The sequence below is a fragment of the Eucyclogobius newberryi genome, unplaced genomic scaffold (genome assembly GCF_026437365.1).
Source record: "Eucyclogobius newberryi isolate DKJ021-1_F unplaced genomic scaffold, fEucNew1.0.hap1 SCAF_16, whole genome shotgun sequence".
Taxonomy (NCBI): domain Eukaryota; kingdom Metazoa; phylum Chordata; class Actinopteri; order Gobiiformes; family Gobiidae; genus Eucyclogobius; species Eucyclogobius newberryi.
Window position 1 is genome coordinate 26,631,284 of NW_027315790.1, and position 27,764 is coordinate 26,659,047.

The 27,764-nt window shown below is 44.3% G+C and overlaps 1 protein-coding gene across 1 annotated transcript; it reads right to left on the bottom strand.

Annotated features, from left to right (window-relative positions):
- Positions 1-4,990: 4,990 nt before the first annotated feature.
- prrt1 (proline-rich transmembrane protein 1) lies at positions 4,991-27,385 on the bottom strand. Its single transcript, XM_072447187.1, has 4 exons — positions 27,229-27,385; positions 18,833-19,155; positions 16,025-16,216; positions 4,991-5,186 (listed from the first exon to the last, which is right to left on the bottom strand). Exons 1-4 carry the CDS (start codon positions 27,245-27,247, stop codon positions 5,010-5,012), a joined length of 711 nt encoding a protein of 236 aa, XP_072303288.1. The 5' UTR covers positions 27,248-27,385; the 3' UTR covers positions 4,991-5,009.
- Between the last annotated feature and the right edge of the window lie 379 nt (positions 27,386-27,764).

Here is a 27,764-nt window from a genome sequence, read left to right on the forward strand (position 1 = left end):
AGTCACATAGTTTAAAGCTACTGAGGAGTGAAAGTGCAGAGTGCAGCTCCTGTAAAACTCCTTAAAGAGCGGGAAAAGCCCCTTTTGAGTGCTCCTTTTGACACTGCAGACGAGACAACAGGAGCAATAATGAAGCCCAGGCCATTTGGAAGATGACATCGGAGCAAAAACCTTCAGACTTCAGAAGGATGAAGGGCATGCAAGCCAAAGAGGAACGTGTGTGCCCCTCTTGAACCCTCCCAAACAGCCTGTAAAGTATTCCCTACTCACACCAAACCTTTTGCATTTTTACCCAATTTTGAGTCAGATCTACTTTACTAAAAAATGAATTAAAATCCCCTCAGTAAATTCTGAAAAAGTCACATAGTTCCCCTTAAAACAGCGATAAAATGAAAATCTAACGAATCTTACATTTCCAACATTGTAGTGTAAAATATAGGCCACAAAAGCCTATTTTGTGGCCTATACGTCTCGCTTCTCTGTGAAAGGCTTTAATTAGCCTCATGTTACAGGCGCCTACAGTGTAATCCACATGTGAGAATAACATGTGATTGGTGACAGGAGATGGAGCTCTGAGCGAGAGAGAGAGAGACGAGGCAAAAACCGGGCCAACTATTAATAGCACAACGGAGAAGAGGAGCGACCACAGTGAGAAACCGGCTCGAAACGGCAAGAAAAGCGTCACTTTCAACTCAAATTTGTCATTTATTTAGACAAAAAAAACAACCAATGCATGTGCAACAATGAACGTAATAGTCATTTCAACACCGTTTAGTCCCCAGTAGTACCACAGTATACAATTTACAGCAGCTTTCATTTTGGACAAGCAGTCTTCGCATTTACAAGCAGGAAAAAGGCAAATAGTAAATATGAAGAAGAGGTAAAGGAGAAAGAGGGGTGTGCACTGCAAAAATGTGAGTTAAAATGACTGGAATTCATATTTTTTGTCGCGTTTAGTTGTAGATGGTCCATATTTTGGGGTTTTATGCAAGTTATTTCAGTCTGATTTAAGTATTTTGCACTCTGACTTCAAGAAAAAGGGTAGCGGAATGAGAAAATTGGTAAATTAAGTCATCCAAATGAGATAATTTAGCTTGAACCCGAATAAAAACGTGCAAAACCAGTCAAAAATATCAAAGATTCGGCCGTAATGACTCAATAAATCACATTCACAGCGACTTAAAGGTGCACCATGCGTCTTTTGCTTTCCACTCTATAGCATTGAACTGAGCGATCTCCATGGAAACAGACACAACGCCACCAGGCAAAGTTACAGTCAGTGCGAACGCTTGTTTTTTCCCCATGGTGTTTCCGCCGAGACGCGATTGAACAAATGCAAAGGTACGTTTAATGCCGCACTGTGGAACATTCCGGGCAAATCCGCGCAGTGCACCTTTAACTTAAGATAAAAATGACAAATTCAAGTCGTTTTAGCTGTGGATAAACTCTTTTTGCAGTGAAGTGGAGCAGCTGAAGCCAAATATAAGCAAATATAATTACATAAAATACATAATGTCTCTATTCGTGTCCATTGGAAACACTTATATATGCAATAATAATAATAATATAGTTTCATATCCATGCTTTTCATTGAGGAAACAGAAAAACAGGAGATATGTCATAGGTCCATTATGGAAAATACTGGTTTGATTGACAGGAAAGTGCTGACGGCAATTCCATTTATGATTATTATAAAGTCTTCTGTTGCATAACACATTCAATATTTCTTTTATAATATTTTGTGCCACTGTGAGGAGAAGATATCCATTCTATATCTACCAAGAATTACAATATTTGATTCAGATTTTGATTCGTTTTGTCTGTGTCTGTAGTTTTGTACTTTGATTATTGCAATATTTACAGGATTTTCCCACACGTTCCGATTAGAAAATTATAAAAAAGATAGAAACAGAAAGGTCGATGTTCTTGTGTCACTGACCTTTGTTTGGACACATTTCTAAATAACATTTGTAACATATTTTCCCAGGTACATCCAAGCATTAAAAAAAATAAAATAAAAAACACTCAAACTTGTCTACAGTTATTTAATCACTTTAATAAAACAAAAATGATCCCAAACTGAATTCCTCGCCCATTTTCCTGTTTTTAAAGAGAGACATAATGCAAAATCGTAAATTTATCAAAATTTATTTACCGTACTTTCCAGACTATAAGTTGCACCTTTTTTCATAGTTTTGGCCGGGGTGTGACTTATACTTATATTTATACTTATATACTTATTCTCTGGAGCGACTTATATGTAATATTATTTGTTATTTTCACACTTGCAACCGTGTTTTTTCTTCTCCATTATGCATTTTTTGGCGGGTGCGACTTATACTTATAAAATACGGTACTCAAAGTTGTATTTTTCCATACATTTCTTTCTTATAATCCGTTGTTTTAGATACAATATAGCGATTTAAAATGTCCAAATGATAAAAACAGTGTCATAGATTATCATAAAAGCAGAATATGTCGTCTTTAAGAGCAAAACGTTAAGTACTAAACAATCTTCTCACTGCAACACGTTTGGATATTTTTCTCTTCACTTTGGCGATAATTGATAAAATATTTAGTTTCCTGCGCTCGTGATCCGGGCTGGTTTGGTCGGGAAAAACGCCGTCGGGAATGTCACAGGTTTGAGTCAGAAACGTCTGGTAAAAGCAGGACATGCAGGTCAGTGGAGGCGCTAAAAGCATCTGTTCATTTACATTTATCCAGAGGTATAAGATGTGCAACACAAAAAGGCCAAAGCACTTTAAAAATCTACATGTGCAACTCCACGTTTCGAGCCGTTCAAACTAAATTCTCTCCGTAATAATTAAATAATACTTTACTGTAATCGTAGAAACACCTTTTTGCTCCTAAAATCGTCAAAACACATAATAATCTTTTCGAGATAAGCAGCCGCGTGTCCGTCGCCGACAAAGTGCAGCGTCGGCACAAAAGATATCGAGCTAAAGTGTCATATAATGAGTGACAGCTTAAATACGTAATAAATAATTTTCAGCAGATAAAACAAGGCTTTGTATAACTTTGACAACCTCTAAATAAATACATGTTTTGGTTTTCTGTACATTTGGTGCGGATCGTCCTGTTATTGACTGAAATCTGCTAAACGATGAGGTAAAAATGACTGAAATTTAGATTATTATCTCTTTTGTTTTAGCTTTGACAATATGCTAAGTTACGCATTGGCACAATAGATTAATTCACTTAATTTCTATACATTGCGTTTGAAATCTAATACATGTTCTGACCACATTGGCAGATTAAGGCTGCGTTCACACTAATTTGTCGCTATTTGGTCCTAAATTGAGCCCATTTTAGTCGCGATGTGGACTCGGTTTGGTCCTGTTCCATTTGTTTTTTTTAATTCCAGGTTTAGTTTTGGGTTTAGTCCCGGTTTCGTCTAGTTTGGACGTGTGGAATCAGTAGAATCAGCATCAGTTTCAAGTTAATCGATAACGAAACCAGTTAAAATGCAGCGGTGGGAGCATAACGAAGTACAAAAGTACATTTTACGGTAGATACTTTTCACATTTACTTCAGTACGTTTGAGAGTGGTGTGTGTACTTTCTACTCCAGCACGTCTATTTTCTTTTAGCGCGTTTATGTCCCATCTTTGAGCAAAAACAGTCTATATTGATGAAAATGAGCAGGAAAATTACTTCTGATGATAAAAAATCGGGACAAACAAGATCATAATCTGACGCTAAAGTTGCAAAATCTGTGTGAATCACTTCTACTTTTGAGTCTTTACGCAACATTTGAACGGAGTACTTGAATACTTTTGCTTCAGTAGGTTCTTGAACGTGATACTTTTACTTGTGGTTGAGTAACTTTACTTTTACTTCAGTAACTTCAAAAACTAAACTACTCCGAACAAGATCAATATTCTGAATGCAGCTCACGTTTAAAGGCGCATTACGTAACATTTCCGGTTGAGGGCCCGCCGCCTGCTCTGCCCTGCTCTGTCTGGAATGTTCCACAGTACGGCATTAAACCTTTCTGTGCCCGTAAAGACAAGCAGATGATGTATTTTTTTCATTCTCGCGATAAAAGCAACTGCATTCGATTAATTGCAAGAGGTTTAACGCCATACTGTGGAACATTCCGGACTAAATACTCATGAAGACAAAGCAGAAAAGTTACATAATGCACTTTTAAATCACTGGAAACGCCCAGCAACTCCACAAATGACGCTTTCTTCGCTTCTAACGCGTCGCATTTCTACCCAATCTGTGAAAATGGCACATCTTTATCGACGAACAAACTCAAAAGTGCGTTATATTCTTAAATGTTTTATCTCTTAAGTTGATCGGGATGATTTTCTCCCAGAACAGCAAAAGGCCTTAATGAATAAAACAAAAAAAAATACTTCATGAGGGAGACTTTGTTCTTCTGCTGCAGCCACCGGTTTCGGTCCGTGTCACAGTCGTCTGCAGCCGTGTTCAACGCTTTTTTTAATTTGTTTTGTGCGCACGTAGCTGCTCAAAACGGGCAATTTAGCAGAAACGAGCGGGTCAAACGATACACAGAACCTCTACACCGCGACGTAAGGTTTGTTATATAGTCCGAATATCCCTACGATCGAGCTGGATGGAGCAAAAGATGAGCGATGAGCGTCGGATTCATTTAAAAAGCTAAGCCGTTTTTTAGAGACTTTTGAAGGAGGAAAAACAAACGTCGCTCTAGCATTTTCTTTAACAAATCGTCTAATTTCACTTCCTCTCGCCTATTTATACGCTTATCGACGAGAGGCAGCCGGTCGGTACAGTACAAGATTTGGTTGGTGGTTGAAAATATGGTGTCGTTGGGTTGAAAAGAGTTTGTGACGCAGACGGCGATGACGTTGAACCCGTTGCATCGCCGTCGCCGTCGTCGTCGCTCGCCCGCGTGTGGTTGAAACCTCTAGCTAAAGTTAAGTACGGCGTTTCGCTTTCCCTCTCGCCACGCCGGCTGTTGTTTTGCTGCGGCGGCGTTGGCTATTGCCGGGGCTGTCGCTATGGCTCCCAGTCGTCGTCGTGGTGCTGGGACGCGATGATGACGACCACGGTGAGGATGGTGCACAGGACGATGGAGGCGATGCCCACCGCCAGGCTGATGAAGGAGAAGTTACGGGCCTCACGCGACGCGATCTCCGCCGTGACCATGTCGCCCCGAGCGATGGCCGTCCGTACCTGGACAGTAGAAGAAGAAGAGGAGACAGGATTATCAGAGAGGATCGTACAATAAGGCGTGTTGTAGGATAAATGAACGCTCTAGAGTGGAAAGACGAGACTTGATCCTGGAGTTCTAACGCAGGAGACGTTTATTTCCATCATTTTTGTGAATATCGTGATGATAATAATGATTCTCTGCTTTTCGTTGAAGGCATTGAACATGTAAAATGCACTGGCAAGAGCAGAGACGATTTCTGGATTCATAAATTAAAAGCCAGTGCACATCCTGGTCTCATTTTGTTTTGTAAAGGTCGTTTGTATTCTCTGGGTTTTTTTGTGCCAGGACTTTTCACATCTTTTTTAGTTTCTCCTCATGTACACGTGTGTCTGCGATATCGGTAGGTCCTGTTTTAAGTCCACAAATTCTTCAAAACATCTCGCTAACGCACAATAATAATCATTACGACATAGAGTCAGCAGGCGCGTGTCAATCGCCAACAAAGTGCAAAAGATATCGAGCTAAAGTGTCATATAATGTGCTTAATGCAGCTTAAATACATAATAAATTATTTTAAGCAGATAAAACAAGGCTTTGTATAACTTTGACAACCTCTAAATAAATACATGTTTTGGTTTTCTGTACATTTGGTGCGGATCGTCCCTTTATGGACTGAAATCTGCTAAATGTTGAGGTAAAAATGACCGAAATTCAAATAATTATCTCACTTTGTTTTAGCTTTGACAATATGCTAAGTTACTGTTTGGCACAATAGATGAATTGACTTAATTTCAATACATTGTGCTTGAACTCTAATACATATTCTGACCACATTGCCAGATAAAGGCTGCGTTCACACTTATTTGTCACTATTTGGTCCTAAATTGAGCCCATTTCAGTCCCGATGTGGACTTTTATTCATTAATTCTTTAGTAAAGGTTGTTTTTATTGTTTTTTGGGGACGGACAGTACTTTTCACAGTACTTTTTATGTTCTGCCTCATTTATCGATGAGTCCTGGCAATGTATTTATTTCAAAAGTAAAGTAAAAATACAATATATTCTTAATGTGGAAAAGCCGTCAAAACATCACCTCGGCTACAACAGGAAGCTGAAACACACATGAAAAAGCCAAATGGGAAAGCAAACACTGACTGCGCCATCATATTTGACGAGATTTCGAAAAGTTTCAAAGCTAAACAAGGACAAAAATCCCTCTAAACATCCCCACATCCCACAGAGAGACGTTGAGGGCAAAAGTCAGACGAGCCAGAACATCCTCCATATGTTCTCATCAATAAAATATGTGCTGTGCGACATTTTTAACGTTACCGCTGTCGGAACACGGCGAAACGAACCTGCTCTGCTCTCCACTTCTGCTGCAAAATAATTCATGGCATGTTTTCGTGTGCCGTAATTGGGTTTTATTTTGGAGTGTAGTTGTAGAATATTCACGCATCCATTATTCAGAAGCCTCAGAATAGCTCGGACCGGTCGCATATCATTTACCAGCAGATGTCTGTATGTTTTTGCACCACAAAGCCTCCGTGAGCTATTGATTTCAGCGTTGGGGTTTTGTGTGGAAAGAGGAGACTGCGCTGGGACGGGGACTTTGCTCCGTTCAGTCACGAGCGAGGCGACTCCTTCAGTGTGTCCAGAATATAGTCACTTTATCCAGGTTTTGTTATGTTACGGTCGTATTACAAAATGGATTGATGTGTTTATTTGCCTCAGAATTCTATAGGTAAGGCAGGTTTATTTGTAGAGCGCAATTTGTACAAAAGGCAATTCAAAGTGCTTCATACAACAGGGAAAAAAAGCATTAAAATCACAAAGACATGAAAGAACAGTTTAAGACATGAGAGAGAAAAGTGCAAAGAAAATCCTTTCAGTCGTATGCACTGCCAAACAAAACTGTTTTTAGTTTAGATTTGAACTTTGTCGGAGTAGAAGCCTGTCTCACATCTTCAGGAAGATTATTCCAGATTTTAGCTGCATAAAACTGAAACGCAGATTCCCCATGTTTAGTCCTGACTCTGGGCACCAGCAGGAGGCCGGTCCCTGAGGTCCTCAGAGTCTGAGATGGTTCATATGGCACTAACATATCCAAGATGTACTTTGGTGCTAGGCCATGGAGAGACGTGTACACAAGCAGAGCTGCTTTAAAGTCTATTCTCTGAGCCACAGGGAGCCAGTGCAGAGACCTGAGAACAGGACTAATGTGATCATACTTCCTGGTTCTAGTCAGGACCCGAGCACCAGCGTTCTGGATGAACTGCAGCTGTTTTACAGCTCGTTTGGAGAGACCAGTGAGCAGGCCGTTACAGTCTAATCTACTGGAGACAAACGCATGGATAAGTCTCTCTAAATCTGGTTTTGACACTATATTTTTGATTTTGGCAATGTTTTTTAGATGGTAAAAAGCTGCTGATGTTATTGATTTGACGTGGCTATTAAAGTTCAAGTCTGAGTCCATTATTACCCCCAGATTTCTAATTTGGTTTATAGGTTTTAGAGCGAGACTCTGGAGGTGACCGCTAACACTTTCTCTTTGTTTCTGTGGGCCAAAAACGATTATTTCAGTCTTGTCTGAGTTCAGCTGGAGAAAGTTGTTTTGCCTCCACAAACTGATCTGTTGGATGCAGTGACAGAGTGAATCTACTGGTCCATAGTCACCTGCTGATAGTGAAACATAGATCTGAGTGTCGTCTGCATAATTGTGATAGGACACATTTTCACTGCGTATCAACTGACCCAACGGCAGCATGTAGAGGTTGAACAGTAGGGGACCCAGGACTGACCCTTGGGGCACTCCACAGGTCAGGGTCATGTGGTCTGAGACACAGCTACCAATTTCAGCAAAGTACTGTCAAAATCAAAATATGTCAAAATATTGTAAATATAACAGTAATTGCAATGACTTTGATGTTATTTGTCCCCCAGATGAACACGAGATACTAGTCAATACTAACTGGAACTAATTTGAGCATCAATACTGAAAGAAATCACATGAACGGGACCAAACTTGTAGGTCTTTAGTCTTGGTCGACCAAACCCGTGCTCTCTGAGGGCTCAAACGTGTTGCGCTTTCAAAAGGTCTCTGAAAGTATCTCTGCAATTTTACCATTTGTACCCAAAGACCAAAAGATGACAAAAACAAAGATTTAGACAGAAAACCACAAGCAAACTATTTATCTGTTTAAAAAAAGGGCATATTTAACTCACAATAACTCACTAAATGTGTCTCCTTTCTGTTATTGTGAATATTAATCCTCTAAAGTGACTAAACAACGAAAGGTTTAAAGCTCTACAAATTTGACCTTGACAATGTCAAAATGACCACGATCTATAAAAGAATTAGTTAATGGTTTTATTTTGGAAACTCCTCTCATATTGTGTCTCATATTTCCTGTCATCACCGCGACTAAACCCACCATCCAGCAACAAATCGATCCAAAACAGAGACTATAATTTGCACAAACAAACGCGGTCCGAGCACAGATTTGACAGGAGCTCACGCGCTTGGTCTGTGCGAGCGGCGCATCGATCGCGGGGTGTTTTGGACTGGACGGTGGCAGGTCCAGCTCCACTGAGCCCGGGCGCCCGGCAGAGCAGCGCCACGGGGGAAATCCATTCGCTCCTTTCCACGGACAATAGGCCCGTTATGTAATGCGCCGTGGTCAGATGATGCAAAGCACAGCACACGGAGCGAGAGGATGGTAGAAGGCATGGAGTCACTGGTCATCGTGTTTAGGGTCATTTTAGGGGCTTTTTAAATGACCTGTGTTCATTTTGACAAGACGTTTTTTTGTTTTAGTCTTAGTGTTTAGTCTAGAATTCGTATTAGTTTAGTTTAGATGATTCTTTTTAGTTTTAGTCTGGTTTTAGTCAATGAAAATGTCACGTTAATTCAGTTTGTTTATGTTCTGCTTCACACTTTTATGTTTAGTTTTTAATATTTGCCCAAAATACTTTTAGTCGACAAAAACATCATCTTTTAGACAAAAATGTATGTGATTTTTGTAATATTTTAGTCGTTGTGATTATTTTTTGGTTGTTTTTTTATTTCGTTTTAGTCTGAAATATGACATTGACATTAGTCTTTTGTCTAAAATTCTTATTAGTTTAGTTTAGCCGAGATTCAAACGATTCTTTTAAGTTTTATTCAATGAAAATGTCATGTTAAATTAGAGTTTGTCGGTTCTGGTTTATGCTCTGGGATTGCTCTTTTCACTCTTTTATGTTTAGTTTTTAATATTTGCCTAAAGCACTTTTAGTCGACAAAAACATCTACTTCTAAACAAAAATGTATGTGATTTTTGTGATATTTGTAGTCGTTGTGATTATTTTTTGGTTGCTTTTTTATTTAGTTTTAGTCAGAAATATGACATTGATGAAAACTATGACGACATAATGTACTAGACAAAAGTAACAACAAATGTTCACGTGTTTAATTCAGTTCTATATTTTATTTATTATCAAAAACAAATACAAATGGCTTTCAGTATTCATTTCCGGAACATTAAATCCATGGCATTTAACATAAAATATAGTCAAAATTATTTCTCCAAAGTCCAAAAACGTGCTTTCACTGTAAACCTGTCGATTTGAAATGACTGCAATCAATTCAAATTTGATTAATTGCATTGCCCTATTTCAAAGTAATCTTTTATGCATTTATCTACTTTTATTATACTTTTAATGTACTTATATTGTACTTATTTTGCCAACGCTTCTAGTTTGTGCATTTCGCTCACTGACAATGACAATAAAACCTTTCTGATTCAACAAACTGAAGATAAAACATAATGTATAGTTTATTTTACACAGTCTGGATCGTTAAAGAAGCCATCTTATCAAAAAAATGTCTAAACTTGGACTTACTCAATAACCAAGGACTAGTCTCGAAAAATGGAGAATACCAGGTCTAAATTAAGACTTGAACAAGACAAAAGCCTAACCACTGAACTGCTGGACTAAACTAGGTCCAAAGATAAGAAAAACTGAGAAGAACTAAAGCAGAACTACCCCACTAGCACTAAATGATCACACGTGAAGCAACGGGACCCAGACAGGAGCGCGGAGTGTTTGATCAGACGTGATTGGAGGACGGAGCGTGACGTGATCAGACGTGATTGGAGGACGGAGCGTGTTTGATCAGACGTGATTGGAGGACGGAGCGTGTTTGATCAGACGTGATTGGAGGACGGAGCGTGTTTGATCAGACGTGATTGGAGGACGGAGCGTGTTTGATCAGACGTGATTGGAGGACGGATCGTGTTTGATCAGACGTGATTGGAGGACGGAGCGTGTTTGATCAGACGTGATTGGAGGACGGAGCGTGTTTGATCAGACGTGATTGGAGGACGGATCGTGTTTGATCAGACGTGATTGAAGGACGGAGCGTGTTTGATCAGACGTGATTGGAGGACGGAGCGTGTTTGATCAGACGTGATTGGAGGACGGAGCGTGTTTGATCAGACGTGATTGGAGGACGGAGCGTGTTTGATCAGACGTGATTGGAGGACGGAGCGTGTTTGATCAGACGTGATTGAAGGACGGAGCGTGACGTGATCAGACGTGATTGGAGGACGGAGCGTGTTTGATCAGACGTGATTGGAGGATGGATCGTGTTTGATCAGACGTGATTGGAGGACGGAGCGTGTTTGATCAGACGTGATTGGAGGACGGAGCGTGTTTGATCAGACGTGATTGGAGGATGGATCGTGTTTGATCAGACGTGATTGAAGGACGGAGCGTGTTTGATCAGACGTGATTGGAGGACGGAGCGTGTTTGATCAGACGTGATTGGAGGACGGAGCGTGTTTGATCAGACGTGATTGGAGGACGGAGCGTGTTTGATCAGACGTGATTGGAGGACGGAGCGTGTTTGATCAGACGTGATTGGAGGACGGAGCGTGTTTGATCAGACGTGATTGAAGGACGGAGCGTGACGTGATCAGACGTGATTGGAGGACGGAGCGTGTTTGATCAGACGTGATTGGAGGACGGAGCGTGTTTGATCAGACGTGATTGGAGGACGGAGCGTGTTTGATCAGACGTGATTGGAGGACGGAGCGTGTTTGATCAGACGTGATTGGAGGACGGAGCGTGTTTGATCAGACGTGATTGAAGGACGGAGCGTGTTTGATCAGACGTGATTGGAGGACGGAGCGTGTTTGATCAGACGTGATTGGAGGACGGAGCGTGTTTGATCAGACGTGATTGGAGGACGGAGCGTGTTTGATCAGACGTGATTGAAGGACGGAGCGTGACGTGATCAGACGTGATTGGAGGACGGAGCGTGTTTGATCAGACGTGATTGAAGGACGGAGCGTGTTTGATCAGACGTGATTGGAGGACGGAGCGTGTTTGATCAGACGTGATTGGAGGACGGAGCGTGTTTGATCAGACGTGATTGGAGGACGGAGCGTGTTTGATCAGACGTGATTGGAGGACGGAGCGTGACGTGATCAGACGTGATTGGAGGACGGAGCCTGTTTGATCAGACGTGATTGGAGGACGGAGCGTGTTTGATCAGACGTGATTGGAGGACGGAGCGTGACGTGATCAGACGTGATTGGAGGACGGAGCGTGTTTGATCAGACGTGATTGGAGGACGGAGCGTGTTTGATCAGACGTGATTGGAGGACGGAGCGTGTTTGATCAGACGTGATTGGAGGACGGAGCGTGTTTGATCAGACGTGATTGGAGGACGGATCGTGTTTGATCAGACGTGATTGGAGAACGGAGCGTGTTTGATCAGACGTGATTGGAGGACGGAGCGTGTTTGATCAGACGTGATTGGAGGACGGAGCGTGTTTGATCAGACGTGATTGGAGGACGGATCGTGTTTGATCAGACGTGATTGAAGGACGGAGCGTGTTTGATCAGACGTGATTGAAGGACGGAGCGTGTTTGATCAGACGTGATTGGAGGACGGAGCGTGTTTGATCAGACGTGATTGGAGGACGGAGCGTGTTTGATCAGACGTGATTGGAGGACGGAGCGTGTTTGATCAGACGTGATTAGAGGACGGAGCGTGTTTGATCAGACGTGATTGGAGGACGGAGCGTGTTTGATCAGACGTGATTGGAGGACGGAGCGTGTTTGATCAGACGTGATTGGAGGACGGAGCGTGTTTGATCAGACGTGATTGGAGGACGGAGCGTGTTTGATCAGACGTGATTGGAGGACGGAGCGTGTTTGATCAGACGTGATTGGAGGACGGAGCGTGTTTGATCAGACGTGATTGGAGGACGGAGCGTGTTTGATCAGACGTGATTGGAGGACGGAGCGTGTTTGATCAGACGTGATTGGAGGACGGAGCGTGTTTGATCAGACGTGATTGGAGGACGGAGCGTGTTTGATCAGACGTGATTGGAGGACGGAGCGTGTTTGATCAGACGTGATTGGAGGACGGAGCGTGTTTGATCAGACGTGATTGAAGGACGGAGCGTGACGTGATCAGACGTGATTGGAGGACGGAGCGTGTTTGATCAGACGTGATTGGAGGATGGATCGTGTTTGATCAGACGTGATTGGAGGACGGAGCGTGTTTGATCAGACGTGATTGGAGGACGGAGCGTGTTTGATCAGACGTGATTGGAGGACGGAGCGTGACGTGCTCAGACGTGATTGGAGGACGGAGCGTGTTTGATCAGACGTGATTGGAGGACGGAGCGTGTTTGATCAGACGTGATTGAAGGACGGAGCGTGACGTGATCAGACGTGATTGGAGGACGGAGCGTGTTTGATCAGACGTGATTGAAGGACGGAGCGTGTTTGATCAGACGTGATTGGAGGACGGAGCGTGTTTGATCAGACGTGATTGGAGGACGGAGCGTGTTTGATCAGACGTGATTGGAGGACGGAGCGTGTTTGATCAGACGTGATTGGAGGACGGAGCGTGTTTGATCAGACGTGATTGGAGGACGGAGCGTGTTTGATCAGACGTGATTGGAGGACGGAGCGTGTTTGATCAGACGTGATTGAAGGACGGAGCGTGTTTGATCAGACGTGATTGGAGGACGGAGCGTGTTTGATCAGACGTGATTGGAGGACGGAGCGTGTTTGATCAGACGTGATTGGAGGACGGAGCGTGTTTGATCAGACGTGATTGGAGGACGGAGCGTGTTTGATCAGACGTGATTGGAGGACGGAGCGTGTTTGATCAGACGTGATTGGAGGACGGAGCGTGTTTGATCAGACGTGATTGGAGGACGGAGCGTGACGTGCTCAGACGTGATTGGAGGACGGAGCGTGTTTGATCAGACGTGATTGGAGGACGGAGCGTGTTTGATCAGACGTGATTGAAGGACGGAGCGTGACGTGATCAGACGTGATTGGAGGACGGAGCGTGTTTGATCAGACGTGATTGGAGGACGGAGCGTGTTTGATCAGACGTGATTGGAGGACGGAGCGTGTTTGATCAGACGTGATTGGAGGACGGAGCGTGTTTGATCAGACGTGATTGGAGGACGGAGCGTGTTTGATCAGACGTGATTGGAGGACGGAGCGTGTTTGATCAGACGTGATTGGAGGACGGAGCGTGTTTGATCAGACGTGATTGGAGGACGGAGCGTGTTTGATCAGACGTGATTGGAGGACGGAGCGTGTTTGATCAGACGTGATTGGAGGACGGAGCGTGTTTGATCAGACGTGATTGGAGGACGGAGCGTGTTTGATCAGACGTGATTGGAGGACGGAGCGTGTTTGATCAGACGTGATTGGAGGACGGAGCGTGTTTGATCAGACGTGATTGGAGGACGGAGCGTGTTTGATCAGACGTGATTGGAGGACGGAGCGTGTTTGATCAGACGTGATTGGAGGACGGAGCGTGTTTGATCAGACGTGATTGGAGGACGGAGCGTGTTTGATCAGACGTGATTGGAGGACGGAGCGTGTTTGATCAGACGTGATTGGAGGACGGAGCGTGTTTGATCAGACGTGATTGGAGGACGGAGCGTGTTTGATCAGACGTGATTGGAGGACGGAGCGTGTTTGATCAGACGTGATTGGAGGACGGAGCGTGTTTGATCAGACGTGATTGGAGGACGGAGCGTGTTTGATCAGACGTGATTGGAGGACGGAGCGTGTTTGATCAGACGTGATTGGAGGACGGAGCGTGTTTGATCAGACGTGATTGAAGGACGGAGCGTGTTTGATCAGACGTGATTGGAGGACGGAGCGTGTTTGATCAGACGTGATTGGAGGACGGAGCGTGTTTGATCAGACGTGATTGGAGGACGGAGCGTGTTTGATCAGACGTGATTGGAGGACGGAGCGTGTTTGATCAGACGTGATTGGAGGACGGAGCGTGTTTGATCAGACGTGATTGGAGGACGGAGCGTGTTTGATCAGACGTGATTGGAGGACGGAGCGTGTTTGATCAGACGTGATTGGAGGACGGAGCGTGTTTGATCAGACGTGATTGGAGGACGGAGCGTGTTTGATCAGACGTGATTGGAGGACGGAGCGTGTTTGATCAGACGTGATTGGAGGACGGAGCGTGTTTGATCAGACGTGATTGGAGGACGGAGCGTGTTTGATCAGACGTGATTGGAGGACGGAGCGTGTTTGATCAGACGTGATTGGAGGACGGAGCGTGTTTGATCAGACGGGATTGGAGGACGGAGCGTGTTTGATCAGACGGGATTGGAGGACGGACCGTGGCGACGGCAAACGCAGCAGAAAGTGAGAGAAAAATGGCTTTCGTCTGTAATTTATCACATTCTCCCGCGCGGCGTACTTTCCCCCCGCGCCGCTGCATTTGAGTCGTGAACGCTCGACCAAGCATCAAAGCATTAGATCAGATCATGATGTGAAGGGCCAAAACCTAAACTGAACTGTAAAAAATACACAAAAGGAACTATTATGACATATACAATGACAAATGCTATAGGGATTATTTTTTGAGAGACAGTTTCCTATTTTGATGCTGCATGAACTTAAACACAATCAGGACTAAACCAGGACTAAACCAGGACTAAACCAGGAGTAAACCAGGACTAAACAAGTACACATGTGAACGCGCCCTAAAACACAATCAGGACTAAACCAGGACTAAACCAGGACTAAACCAGGACTAAACCAGGACTAAACCAGGACTAAACAAGTACACATGTGAACGAGCCCTAAAACACAATCAGGACTAAACCAGGACTAAACAAGTACACACGTGAACACGCCCCAAAACACAATCAGGACTAACAAGTACACATGTGAACACGCCCTAAAACACAATCAGGACTAAACCAGGACTAAACCAGGACTAAACCAGGACTAAACAAGTACACATGTGAGCGCAACCAAAAAACACAATCAGGACTAAATCAGGACTAAACCAGGACTAAACCAAGACTAAACCAGGACTGAACCAGGACTAAACCAGGACTAAACAAGTACACATGTGAACACGCCCTAAAACACAATCAGGACTAAACCAGGACTAAACCAGGACTAAACAAGTACACATGTGAACACGCCTTAAAACACAATCAGGACTAAACCAGGACTAAACCAGGACTAAACAAGTACACATGTGAGCGCAACCAAAAAACACAATCAGGACTAAATCAGGACTAAATCAGGACTAAACCAGGACTAAACCAAGACTAAACCAGGACTGAACCAGGACTAAACCAGGGCTAAACCAGGGCTAAACCAGGACTAAACCAGGACTAAACCAGGACTAAACCAGGGCTAAACCAGGACTAAACCAGGACTAAACCAGGGCTAAACCAGGGCTAAACCAGGACTAAACCAGGACTAAACCAGGACTAAACCAGGACTAAACCAGGACTAAACCAGGAATAAACCAGGAATAAACCAGGACTCCCCGGAGACTGGGCTCTTACCTGCACAGCTTTGATTATTGCGATGATCCCCGTTGGCCAGAAGCAGCAGACGGTGGTGAGGACGGCGATGGGCAGGTAGTCGTGCGGCGGTCTGCGGTCCATGAGAGTGATACTGGGGGGCATCTGCATGGGGTGGATCTGACCGGGGGGGATACCGGGGTGTCCCGCTGTGCCCGGCATGTACGGCTGCCCCTGAACGTACCGCAGGAGGGGAGAGAGGCAAGACAGGCCAATGATTAACAAGAGGATGCACCAACGGGAGAGGTATCATGCAAAATCCAACAAGTAACAGCTTTTACCCATGTCATATCATTTATATATTTGAGGGTTTGTCAAGTTAAATTCCTGTTTTACCTTTTGTATTCTAGACTGTGGGTAGCATTTTTTGGGACCTTTGGCCATCGAAATGTCTAGGGCTGTAAACCAGTAGCTGAACCCAAACTGCACTCAAAACACCACAACTACTACACAATAGTTCCCAATGCAAAAAAACATAATTAAAAGTATTAGTAGTTGTAGTTAGAGATTAAACTCTTCATTCTAATATGTTTTGCTAACTCTCTCTATATCTTCTCATTTCTGCTGTTGTCCCGTATGAAGCTTTTTAATCAAAATAAAAGAATGAGTCGACTATAAAATAGACTAAAACACCATCGACCAATTAATCAACGTCTAAAGGATTTACAGCCCTTGAAATGTCATGGTAAATTCAATTCTGTTCGTAAACTCTTAATAATTATTGGTCACCATTTGTTTTTTTCTGCATGTACATGTGTATTACAAGTTGTGTAACAGAAGTTGCCTTTTGGTTTGTCTGTAATGTGTTTTCTTTTTGTACTTCAGTATCATTATCAGTTAACAAAGTGAGATCGACAAAGGGTTTATACACGTTCATTGTGTGTCTAACCCTAACCCTGATTTCATGTTATAAAAAAGCACAATAATAGAGCTTCTTTAATTGCTATGCTCTTTTATTTGATACGGTCCCAGTGATATTCAAAAATCTCCTTTTCAGTCCTCCACTGTACATGTTTTTAGCAGTAGAATAAAACAAAACATAAAAAACCACAGACACACAAACGCCACAGAGAAAGGTTTAATAATCAGTATTTATCGACTTATTTATCGACATCGGGCTCTCGACAGTGTCTAAACTAGTGGACTAAAGTGTCACAGGTTTCTAAGGGTGAAAGGGAGCTGTTATTGATCGTGGTCGAAGGTTCATTCTGGCTCAAGGACGAGACAAAGTTAATGGAAGAAACTGGACGTCGACGGTAACAAAGGGACAACGTGGAGGCACTGGCAGGAGCAGCAGCGAGTCTTAGGATCGAACCCACAAACTCCTCCTGCCCTTACGCAACAAGGAGAAGCGGGAACATTTATTGAAGATATTACGTTACACTGTTTGTTGGCGGCGTTCTACAAAAGGTTATACGGTAAATAAATCATTTCTGGTTCAAGCCTTGCTCTCGTTTTTGCTGTTGGCGTGTCCTCGACTGAACACCACACGCATTGTCGCTTTGGTGCCTCTGTACATGGTTTATTAATGTGAACAGGTGAATAAAAAGACATTAAAAACCTTATTAAAGATGTAGCGGCGAAGCTAAAAGAGGTGAATCCAGCTGTATCGAGTTTTATTCATGTTGGATGCAGTTTATGCTCAAATTCTTCACCACTTGACATAGTTTCAAATGAATAATTGGCCTCCAGATCAAGTTAAAACCAATATGAATAGTTCTTTTTCAATAGACGCTCTGGTTATTAATGAATGCGCTCGTCTAACGTTACATGTTGCATCATGCGGTTGAAGGATGAGGGAAGAAACAAAATCGCAGTAGCTTTACTCTGGGATGAGAAACCGTGTGACATTTTGATCCGAACCTGTGCTCATTATTTTCCATGGCAAGACTTCAAACGGCTGAAATCAAAAGCCTGCGGAGATTTCATCCTCTCCGCGGACAGTTTGACAAATTCAAATATTGGAGTTTAAAGGTGCGACGGAGGCGAACCAGCCTGTGCGGTAACCAGGGTCGGCGCTAGGCATTCGGCGACCCTAAACAAGATTTCGGTTGTGGCCCACCATTTGACAAACACACAACAGGGACACAAAAAGTGACTCCGGATCTCTATAAAAACATCAGCATTTATGTTTTTACAATGATAAACTCTCATATGTAAAGGTGCGTTGTAATATTTTCCACATGATTTGGAATAATAGGCTACACAAAACACAATATTCTAGTCTAATTCTTTATTCTAGCAGGTCTTGTGGCACATACTTGTACTATGCATAGACTTCGACAGTACATTTTAATCAGGGTGTGTGTTGGGACCAGAGTTAAGAGCCCACCAGCTCCAGGATGAGTTCATGGAGCTGAGGAGGAGAACTCTTATGTCGGGACGTCTGCACCGATGCTTAGTTTTCTGTCAATGAATTTGACTTAGAGGGGTTTGTATCAACTGTTGAGGCAGATTCTCTCTCTCTCTCTCTCTGGCTCGCTCCTCTCTCGCTCCATAGCCCCTCCCCCACCCCGCCCCCCTGTGTTTCGTGGCCCTAAACAATTGCTTTGTTTGTTCATGCCACGTGCCGGCCCTGGTGGTTACTAATGTCCACACGATTGTTTTTAATACAGAAAAACTAATTGAAAACATTGGCAAAATGTTTGAATAACTTAATAAGGGTTATAAAGTTTAATTACAGGTGTTCGTTAATTACCACAGTTTAATAGCCCCTTCAAAAATTTAACTAACTGAAACCGAGGTGTGCGGTCAGTGTCGAGGCCCGTAGAGTGACACCCTTGGACTCACCGATGCCATTGGGTAGACCGGGACGTAGGCGGTGCAGGGCTGGAGCTGGAGCGGATACCCCGGGTGAATGTACCCCACGGGCGGGTGCTGCACGCTGCCCCCAGGCCCCTGCGTTTGGACGGTGTAGCCCTGCGGAGGCGGCTGGGCGGAGTGGAACTGGGTCTCCTGCAGGTAGCCCTCCGTCCCGGGCGGGGGAGCGGACGGAGTGGGGTAACCGGGCTGCCCCCCCGGAGGAGCCCCGCCGGCAGCGGAGCCCATGTTGGGGTCCGGACCGTTGTGGTACGGGGGCGGCTGCATGGACTGACGCCCCGAATCATCCAGACCTGAGAGAGGAAGAGACGAGTTATTGTCCGTCTGAAAGTGACACTTGATAAACCAATGTAAAAAAACGACATCTCAACATTGGATTGAATTAAAATATAAATCTAATCCAAATATTCATCTTGATTTGAGTTTGGGTATCAGAATATACTTTGAAATAAAATAAAAACTGCAACCAAATTATGGCAAGGCAAGTTTATCTGTAAAGCATTTCTTTTTTCTTCCAGTTTTTTTAATAAAATAACATTGAGCTAAAAGGAACACAGAGCAAAAAATAGTTAATTATAATACTAAACATGTAGTCCGGCTCCAAATGTGTCCGTTTATAGTGTCCATGGCAACGCTTTGTTCAATATTAAAGGACAATAAGCACACGTTTACGCAGGGCCGTTTGGCAACCACAGTTTCTCCAGCGGCCAGTGCGCAAAGTCATTCCAAGTGCTTTACAGAACAATAAAGATGCATTAAAATCACAAAACAAACAGATAAAATCATAAGATCATAAACTAAGCACAACTAAACAGAGCTATTTATATAAATTTTGAGTCTGGATTTGAACATGGTCAGAGCAGAACCCGTCTCTTCAGGAAAACTGTTCCAGGTTTGAACTGCGTAAAACTGAAACGCTGATTCATCATGTTTGGTCCCGACTCTGGCAGCAGCAGGTTCTATTAATACAACTACACTTTATATAAAAAGACCTTGGACGCTTTAGAATAAGAACCATTTATTTTAACCAACTGAACCGAGTCGTGATGTCAATTTGTTCTGATTAAAATATTCAATGCGTTAAGTTAATTACTGTTGCGTCAATGTGTTATTACTGTTCTCGACCTTCATGACGAGCTTGAGTTGAATTGAATTGAGTGGACAACAAACGAACAAACAAACAAACAAACAAACAACACCGGGAGAGAAGAGGTGAAGACAGGAGTGCGTGAGGAGAAAAGTGAGAAGATGAAAGGAGGAGGGAGAAAAGGGGGGATGGGAAAGAGGAAACAGACATGACAAAGGAGAAGAGGGAAGAAAGGAGAGATAGAAGGTAAAGTGAAGAAGTAAGGATGGAGGAAAGGAGAGAGAGATGTGAGGAGGGAAGAGGGGATGGAGGAAAGGAGAGAAGGAGAGGAAAAAATAAGAGAGGAAGGGAGAAAGGAGAGAGGGAACAAGGAAAAGGAGAGAGCAAAAAGGGCAAAAGAAAGGGGGAAAGAAAAAAAGAGGAAAGGAAACGAGAAGCAAGTGAGAATGTGAGGGAGAAAAAGAGGAGTGAAAAGAAGGGAAGGAGAAAGGAGAGAGGGAACAAGGGTAGAAAAGACGGCAGAAAATGAGTGAAATAAGAAGGGGGAAATAGCAAGGGTGAGGAAGAGAAGGAGTGAGGGAAGGAAAGGTAGAGGTGAAGTAGAGGAAGAAAGGGAGAAAGGAGTGGAGGAAAGGAGGAAAGGAAAGAAATCAGGGGAGGTGGGGTGGAGGGGGAAGAAAGGAGAGAGTCAAAAAGGGGGAGAAGGATGGAGGAAGGTGAGCAAGCAAAGGAAGGAGGGAAGGAGAGGAAGTGATGGAGAAAATAAGAGAGAGAAGAAAGGAGAGCAAAAAGTAGAGAAGGGGAAAGGAGAGAGCAAAAGAGGGAAGTAAACAAAAAGCGAGTGAGAAAGAGGGGGAGAAAAGCCAAGGAGTTGAAGAAGAAAGAGGGGTGACAAGAAGAGAAGGATAAGGGACGGCAATAAGAGAGAACGTGAAGGGGAAAGAAAGCGAGGGTGATGGAAAGAAAGGGAGTAAGAAAAAAAGGGAGAGAGGAAAGTAGAGAGGGAGGATGTCAGGGGAGGAAGGAGAGAGGGAAGGAGACGATGGAGAAATGGAGGGAGAAAGAGAGATTAGAAAGAAGAGAAGAGGGCAAAAAGGAAATGGAGGAAAGGGTGCGAGCAAAGGAGAGAGAAAGAGAGAAGAAAGAGGAAAAGAGGGGGGAAAAGGAAACAGAGGAAAGGGATTGAGTAAAGGAGGGAGAAAGAAAGATTGGAAAGAAGAGAAGAGGGCGAAAAGGAAAGGGAGGAAAGGGTGCGAGCAAAGGAGAGAGAAAGAGAGAGGAAAGAGGAGAGAAAAAAACGGGGGAATCGAGTGAGGAGAGGAGTTCAGGAGGAGGAAGTGAGGGGACGGTGCCGAGATGAGCGATGACACTTGTGCCGCTGGAGGGAGCGACTTTACGTAACGTCTGCGACCGTCACGAGCAGCAAACGGACCAGAGACTGAAGCAGCGGGAACAACTTCAGACGGACAGCGACGACAAGGACCAAGTCAGGCTCCGCCCTTTGCCGAGGAGGCGGGGCAGAGGGCGGAGGAAGGACGCTTCGTTTCCTGTGAATGTCACTCGGTTTATTACGGTTTCCACGTTGATAACTCTCAAATTTAGATTGAATTTAGTTGTTTCTTATGAAAAACACATACATTTATTGTAATAACTGCGATCCGCAAACTATGCAAATGAAATACAATACTAAAATCAAGTCTGGGCAGCGTCAGAACTAAAAAAGCTGCTAGAACAAGTTTGCCTGACCAGCTGTTCCCAACTACTTATCAAAACTGTGTGTGGGTCTGGGGCTCGACCGCTGCGTTTCAATTTCTAGGGCGGAGTTTAGAGCAGAGACAGAACCAATCACATAAACCCAGAAGTGACGCAAAAAACGCGACACGCTTAACCGGATATTACGTAGCCCGTGTCAACAAGGCGTGTCCCGCGTTATCCGTCCCCGAACGCAGACGATGTCTCCTGAATCGCGATGACGCCCTTCGTATAACCGCATCTAACGCACGTTCATCACGGCGAGTAGACTTTCCTGATCGTTCAAACTGAAGCGAGAGCAGAAGTAAACACTCTGTCACACGAGCCGGTCACGAGCCGGGTCACGAGCGGGTCACGAGCCGGGTCCGCCATCTTGAATGTTTTGGAACAGGGGTGGAAAGCGCTACTTCTGTATCCCAATGTGACGCGTTAAAACCTCCAACTGGGATTGGACAGGTAAATGGATGACCGACGACTTCATTGGCTCTGACTCGGGTTCCAGACTCTCACGCATTCGAACAGAATGTGGGCGGGGCCGGCGGGTCAGGCAAGGAACGAGTGGGACAACGTACTCCAAAAATGACCCGTTTGACAGATTTCAAGGCTGAAGGAAAAGACAGGGATAAAATCAAGTCTAATAAGAGAAAATCAAATCATGCGTGAGGTAAAAGGCAACTATAAAAGGTCTGGGAGGAATCACAATAGTCTATATGCATCCATGTAATTTGTGTTACGATTATTGTGAGAAAAAACATCACGATTTAACGAATACAGACACAAAGAAAAAAAGTTAAATATGAGACAAACATCCAGCTAAAAAAGTACTTCCTATTTCTATGTTTTGGACGATCGATTAAACTAAAAAGACTTAATTTAGCTTCTAATATTATCACGATTACTAATGTTTTGGTCATATTGTAACCTAATAATCACATCCTCATCTCCCTGCTGCACCGCTCTCTCTCTCACCTGGAAAAGCCTGGCAGCTCTGTGAGGATTCTGTTCTTCGATCTTTCCAGCGCCTTCAACACCATCCAGCCGCTGCTCCTGAGGGACAAGCTGGAGACGGCTGGTGTGGAGTATGACCTGGCAGAGTGGATCCTGGACTACCTCACAGACCGACCCCAGTTTGTGAGAGCCCGGAACTGTGTGTCTGACACTCGGACCTGCAGTGTGGGGGCGCCCCAGGGCACCGTCCTCGCGCCCTTTCTCTTCACCCTTTACACTGCAGACTTCAGACATGACAGCTGTGTCCTGCAGAAGTTCTCTGATGACTCTGCCATCATCGGACTCATCACGGACGACGATGACGCGGAGTACAGAGGACTGGCGCAGGACTTTGTGGACTGGTGTCAGCGGAATCACCTCCTCATCAACGCGGGGAAGACCAAGGAGATTGGTCTTCCTCATCAACGCGGGGAAGACCAAGGAGATGGTGGTGGATTTCCGCAGACGCCACCCCACTGCCCCCTCGCCAGTGAACATCCAGGGACGGGACATTGAGAGAGTGGACTCATACAAGTACCTGGGTGTTCATCTGAACCACAAACTGGACTGGACTCATAACACAGACGCACTGTACAGGAAGAGCCAGAGTCGGCTCTACCTCCTGAGGAGACTCAGGTCTTTTGGAGTGACAGGGCCACTCCTGAAGACCTTCTACGACTCTGTGGTGGCATCAGCCCTCCTGTACGGTGTGGCCTGCTGGAGCAGCAGCATCACAGAAAGGGAGAGGAAGAGGCTGGACAGAGTCATCAAGAAGTCCAGCTCCGTCCTGGGCTGTGCTCTGGACTCGGTGCAGGAGGTGGGGGACAGGAGGGTCCTGGCTAGATTCACATCTATGCTGGACCATGAGTGTCACCCCCTGCAGGACACTCTGGAGAGCAGCTTCAGTGAGAGACTGATCCACCCTCGCTGTGTGAAGGAAAGGTTCCGTAGGTCTTTCCTTCCTGCTGCTGTCAGACTTTATAACAAAAACTGTTAGTACTGAACACTCGCAATACTGACCTAACCTAATACTGATGTGCAATTCTGTCATATGTGCAATTACTGTGAAATTCATGTGCAATCTATGTGCTGTCGTGACACATATTCATGTGCAATTACTGTCGGGATCACATGCAATGGTATTTATTTATTTATTTATTTGTCTATGGGAGTTTTTATTTATTTATAGGAGATCTTCTACTGAAAGTGTTTTTCAGACTTCCTATAAGTGATCTGTTCTTCTGTATCTACCTCTGTATCTTCCTGCGTTGCACCAATGAATTTTCCCCATGTGGGACAATAAAGGAATATCTTATCTTATCTTACTTGTCGTATTTAGCAAATATTATAAACCCTGTTATTGTTTTTGTCTGTTTACACTGGTATAAATGAGTGATTGTATATGTGAAACTTTGAGGAGAAAACGTGACATTTTCCCCCACGAGACACTTAAAAACATAATCAAGAACAGTAAAAACACACGTCGCTTCAGTCCGCACGCAAATGCAGTTACAGAAAGTACAGCGATGGAAGCAGAAACAGGAGAATCCCCAGAGGTCTTTACGCTCTGTCCACGCACGAAGAGAACGCCCGAGAAGTTTCCCGGGAAATCTTTAGCGAACACGAAACTGTGCACGAGTCGAGCGCGTTTAGGCCAGCAAACTGTGCAGAAATGGAAGCAAAAAAATAAACGTTCTGCACGCGTTGTTTACTGTGCAATCTTTCCCTGACTCGCTCCAGAATGCAAACTCGCTCAACTAAACCGTGATGATCAAATAGATGTGCAGGACGACCAAAAGAGGGGCGTGTGGTCATCATCGCTTACGACTAAACGTATTCGAGGTAAAATGTCATCGCAAAGGAGCATTTTCAGTTCAGGCGCGATAAAGACGACTTGTTCTTTGTGTTTTCTGTTTAATATGATGTTGTTTTATACGCATCATAACTGACAAGTTCATGCAAAGGACAAGGATGAAAGAAAAATACTGTTAATTTTAGCAAAATGAGCTCAGCAAGTGGGATTACCGTATTATCTGGACTATAAATTGCACCTTTTTTTTAAATAGTTTTGGCCGGGGTGCGTAGTGGCAAAAATCTCTCGATAAAACAAAGAAGCAAGTTGTCTTGTTTCAAAAGTAAAATGTTTAATCTTGTGGTTGAATCAGAAAGAAACTCGTGTGGACTCTGCCATTCTCGTGGAAGGCCGAGTCCACGCTTCTGTCTCCTGCCTTGCTCCCCAAAATGTGTCTCTCCCAAGTACTCCTGTCCCAAGTCTGTCCCCCCACAGATGACCCATTCCACATTTACAATTCACAAGCACGTCTATACAGGCAGAGATGCAAATGGCACAGGCAAAAGGAGAACAAGAGATACAGGGTTTACATTCACATTTTGACCGCCGACACCTTAGAGAGACAACAGGCCCGTCCTGGACACCCGTGGTTCCTTTTATTCGAATGGGAAGGCGGAAAGTCCCACTGAAGAACAAAAGCAGCTGATTGCCCTGATATGAGAGCCGGGCCCTGGGACATCCTGGTCACCCCAGGGTGTCCGGACATTTCCAGGCACGGTCTATGTTAGGCTGTGACTTTGGGCGTTACAAAAAACAAGGCTAAGGGCCAGATTATTATTATTATTTTTCCATAACAAGTGCGACTTATACTTTGTTTCACTCCAACACAAGACAAACAGCAGAACATCGGGCGGTCGTTCACCCTCCGCTACGGCGATTTAATTTAGGCATAAAAGACACATAATACATAACATGGGTCCTGCCAAAACAAAGCAGACCGACCGTCATTGGCGTTCCTCTCAGAGCCGCGTAATGACAGAGTCCGCCGTTTAATTAGGTCGCTCGCTGCCAACATGTCGTGTGCAGAAGCAGAAGAAGAAGAAGAAAAAGCACAGGCGAGGAGAGCAGTCCGATCGACCGCGAAAACAACCTGACGCTGGTCCACGGACTCTCGCGGGCTTTTGTTGCGCCGGGTCAAGGCCGCGGTCAAAGGAATGTGATTTTGTCTGCGGCGATTGTGAGCGAGGATGTCGAGATGATTCGGTTTGTCTTTCGTTGAGGTTACGACACGAGAGTAAGAGCTAAACATTAAGACTTGTGAGAATCGAAGGCAGCAACGATGAGTCATTTCAGTTCAGTATTTCCTCCAAGAAAGAGCTTTGTATCAACAATTTTGGCTGAATATCAAATAGTGATTTTACTGACGAACTGTGGGATTAGATTTAAGCTTTAATATTTACATTTTAACCATTGGATTCTGTTAAAAGTGCACATTTTATACACTTCTAGGAGCATGAACATTTGAGAGAAAAATATAATATACCGTATTTTCTGGACTATAAATTGCACCTTTTTTCCGGGGTGTGACTTATACTCCGGAGCAACTTATTTTCACACTTGCAACCGCATTTCAAACTCCAGTGCAATTTATATATGTTCTTTTCTTCTCTATTTTGCATTTTTTTGGGCTGATGCGACTTATACTCCAGTGCGACTTATAGTCCGGAAAATACTGTAGATGGTGTAGTCATGAACAGAGCGTGCAAATTATGCCGAAGGGGGAAATTGTATTGAATTGGCTGATTATAAAGGACAATTTACAGAAAAAACAGGTTCGGTTGAATCATTTTAGGCTTTCAAATGTTTAATTAATTGCATTTTGTCTCGAGTACGCTTATTCTCTTGTATTAGGGCAATAAATATGTTTAAAAATAGCCCATATTTTCTTGTTTTATTGATCTTGATGTCAATACTGCCCTTTTTATTATTTTTTAATATATTTATTTTCACATTCTGACTGAAGTCTGAAACACTGCCATATGTGAAACATCAAAAAAACATTAATAAAACAAAAATACGAACGTGTCAACAGTCAAAAATCCCCATCAATAACTTAAAGAATTGTCAAGTCAAACCACCTCACGACTCCCTCTAGCGAAACAAACTGGAATTGCAACACACAACCCTGTACAGTCTGCTACAATTCAGTCACAAAAAGAGCCTAATAATGCCTTTAACTTCTGACAGACAGTTTATACTCGACTAGTTGTGTGATTCAGAGGTAATGGAGTCACATGAAGCAGGCCCTTGAGCACTGGCTGACGTTTATTTTCTGTGAGATTCATGGAAACGCTCCCTTTGACAGAAATAGTCTCCTTACTTCCTGCGCAAGGACACCCACACTAATGAGTGTGTGATGTAGGCCACAATCAGCCCGGACAGAACATTATTGCATCCAACAGCCAATAGTTGCACAAAACCCTGGGCTCAATCCCGATAAACGCGCGCGTAAAAAGTCTGAATTTACGGTTTAACGGCTGAGAAACGGTGCATTTCCACTGGATGCTCAAACACACAGCGGGTTTACAGACACATCAGGATGAGGGGGAAAAAAGGGGAACCTAGATGTTGTCATGCAGCTGGAAACAGAAAAGAAGAAGCGATGGAGTCAGCATCACAGCCACGCGCGGACGCACCACGGACCGATTACGCACAGAACGCGTAAAACGGACGGACGGACGAACTTACCGTGTTTCTCCGACGACATGCCCGCTTTTCTGCGCGTTCAGAGCCGAGAGGAGGTCGACGCGTTCCAGCCACAAATGCCCCGTGTTTTAGTCCAAACACTGACGGCTCGTTTTCTCCCACGATGTCTTCATTATCTCCGGAGCGTCCGTGAGCGCGGGGAATGTGTGTGTGACGGGGGGGGGGAAGACGCGTCCGCCGCGGCCCGTGTCTGTCCGCTGCTCCGGTTATAATGAGCCCTCTCCCCGGTAACGCGTCTCCTGTCAGTGCAGCTGAATAACCGGGACGCGCTGGAGACCGCTGCCTCTAAAGCGACCGAGAGATGGGGGAGGGAGGGAGGGAAGAGAGAGGAGAGAGGGAGAGAGGGAGAGGGGAGGAGAGAGAGAGGAGGGAGGGAGAGAGGAGGAGAGGGGAGGAGAGAGTGAGGGAGGGAGAGGGGAGGAGAGGAGAGAGGAGGAGAGGGGAGGAGAGAGTGAGGGAGGGAGAGGGGAGGAGAGGGAGAGGAGAGGAGAGAGGGGGGAGGGAAGAGAGAGGAGGGA

Coding starts and splice junctions, on each gene's coding strand:
- prrt1 (XM_072447187.1), bottom strand. Junction 16,217..18,832: donor CGGTCTACCCAATGGCATCG/GTGAGTCCAAGG, acceptor CGGTACGTTCAG/GGGCAGCCGTACATGCCGGG. Junction 5,187..16,024: donor CAATAATCAAAGCTGTGCAG/GTAAGAGCCCAG, acceptor TCTACTGTCCAG/GTACGGACGGCCATCGCTCG.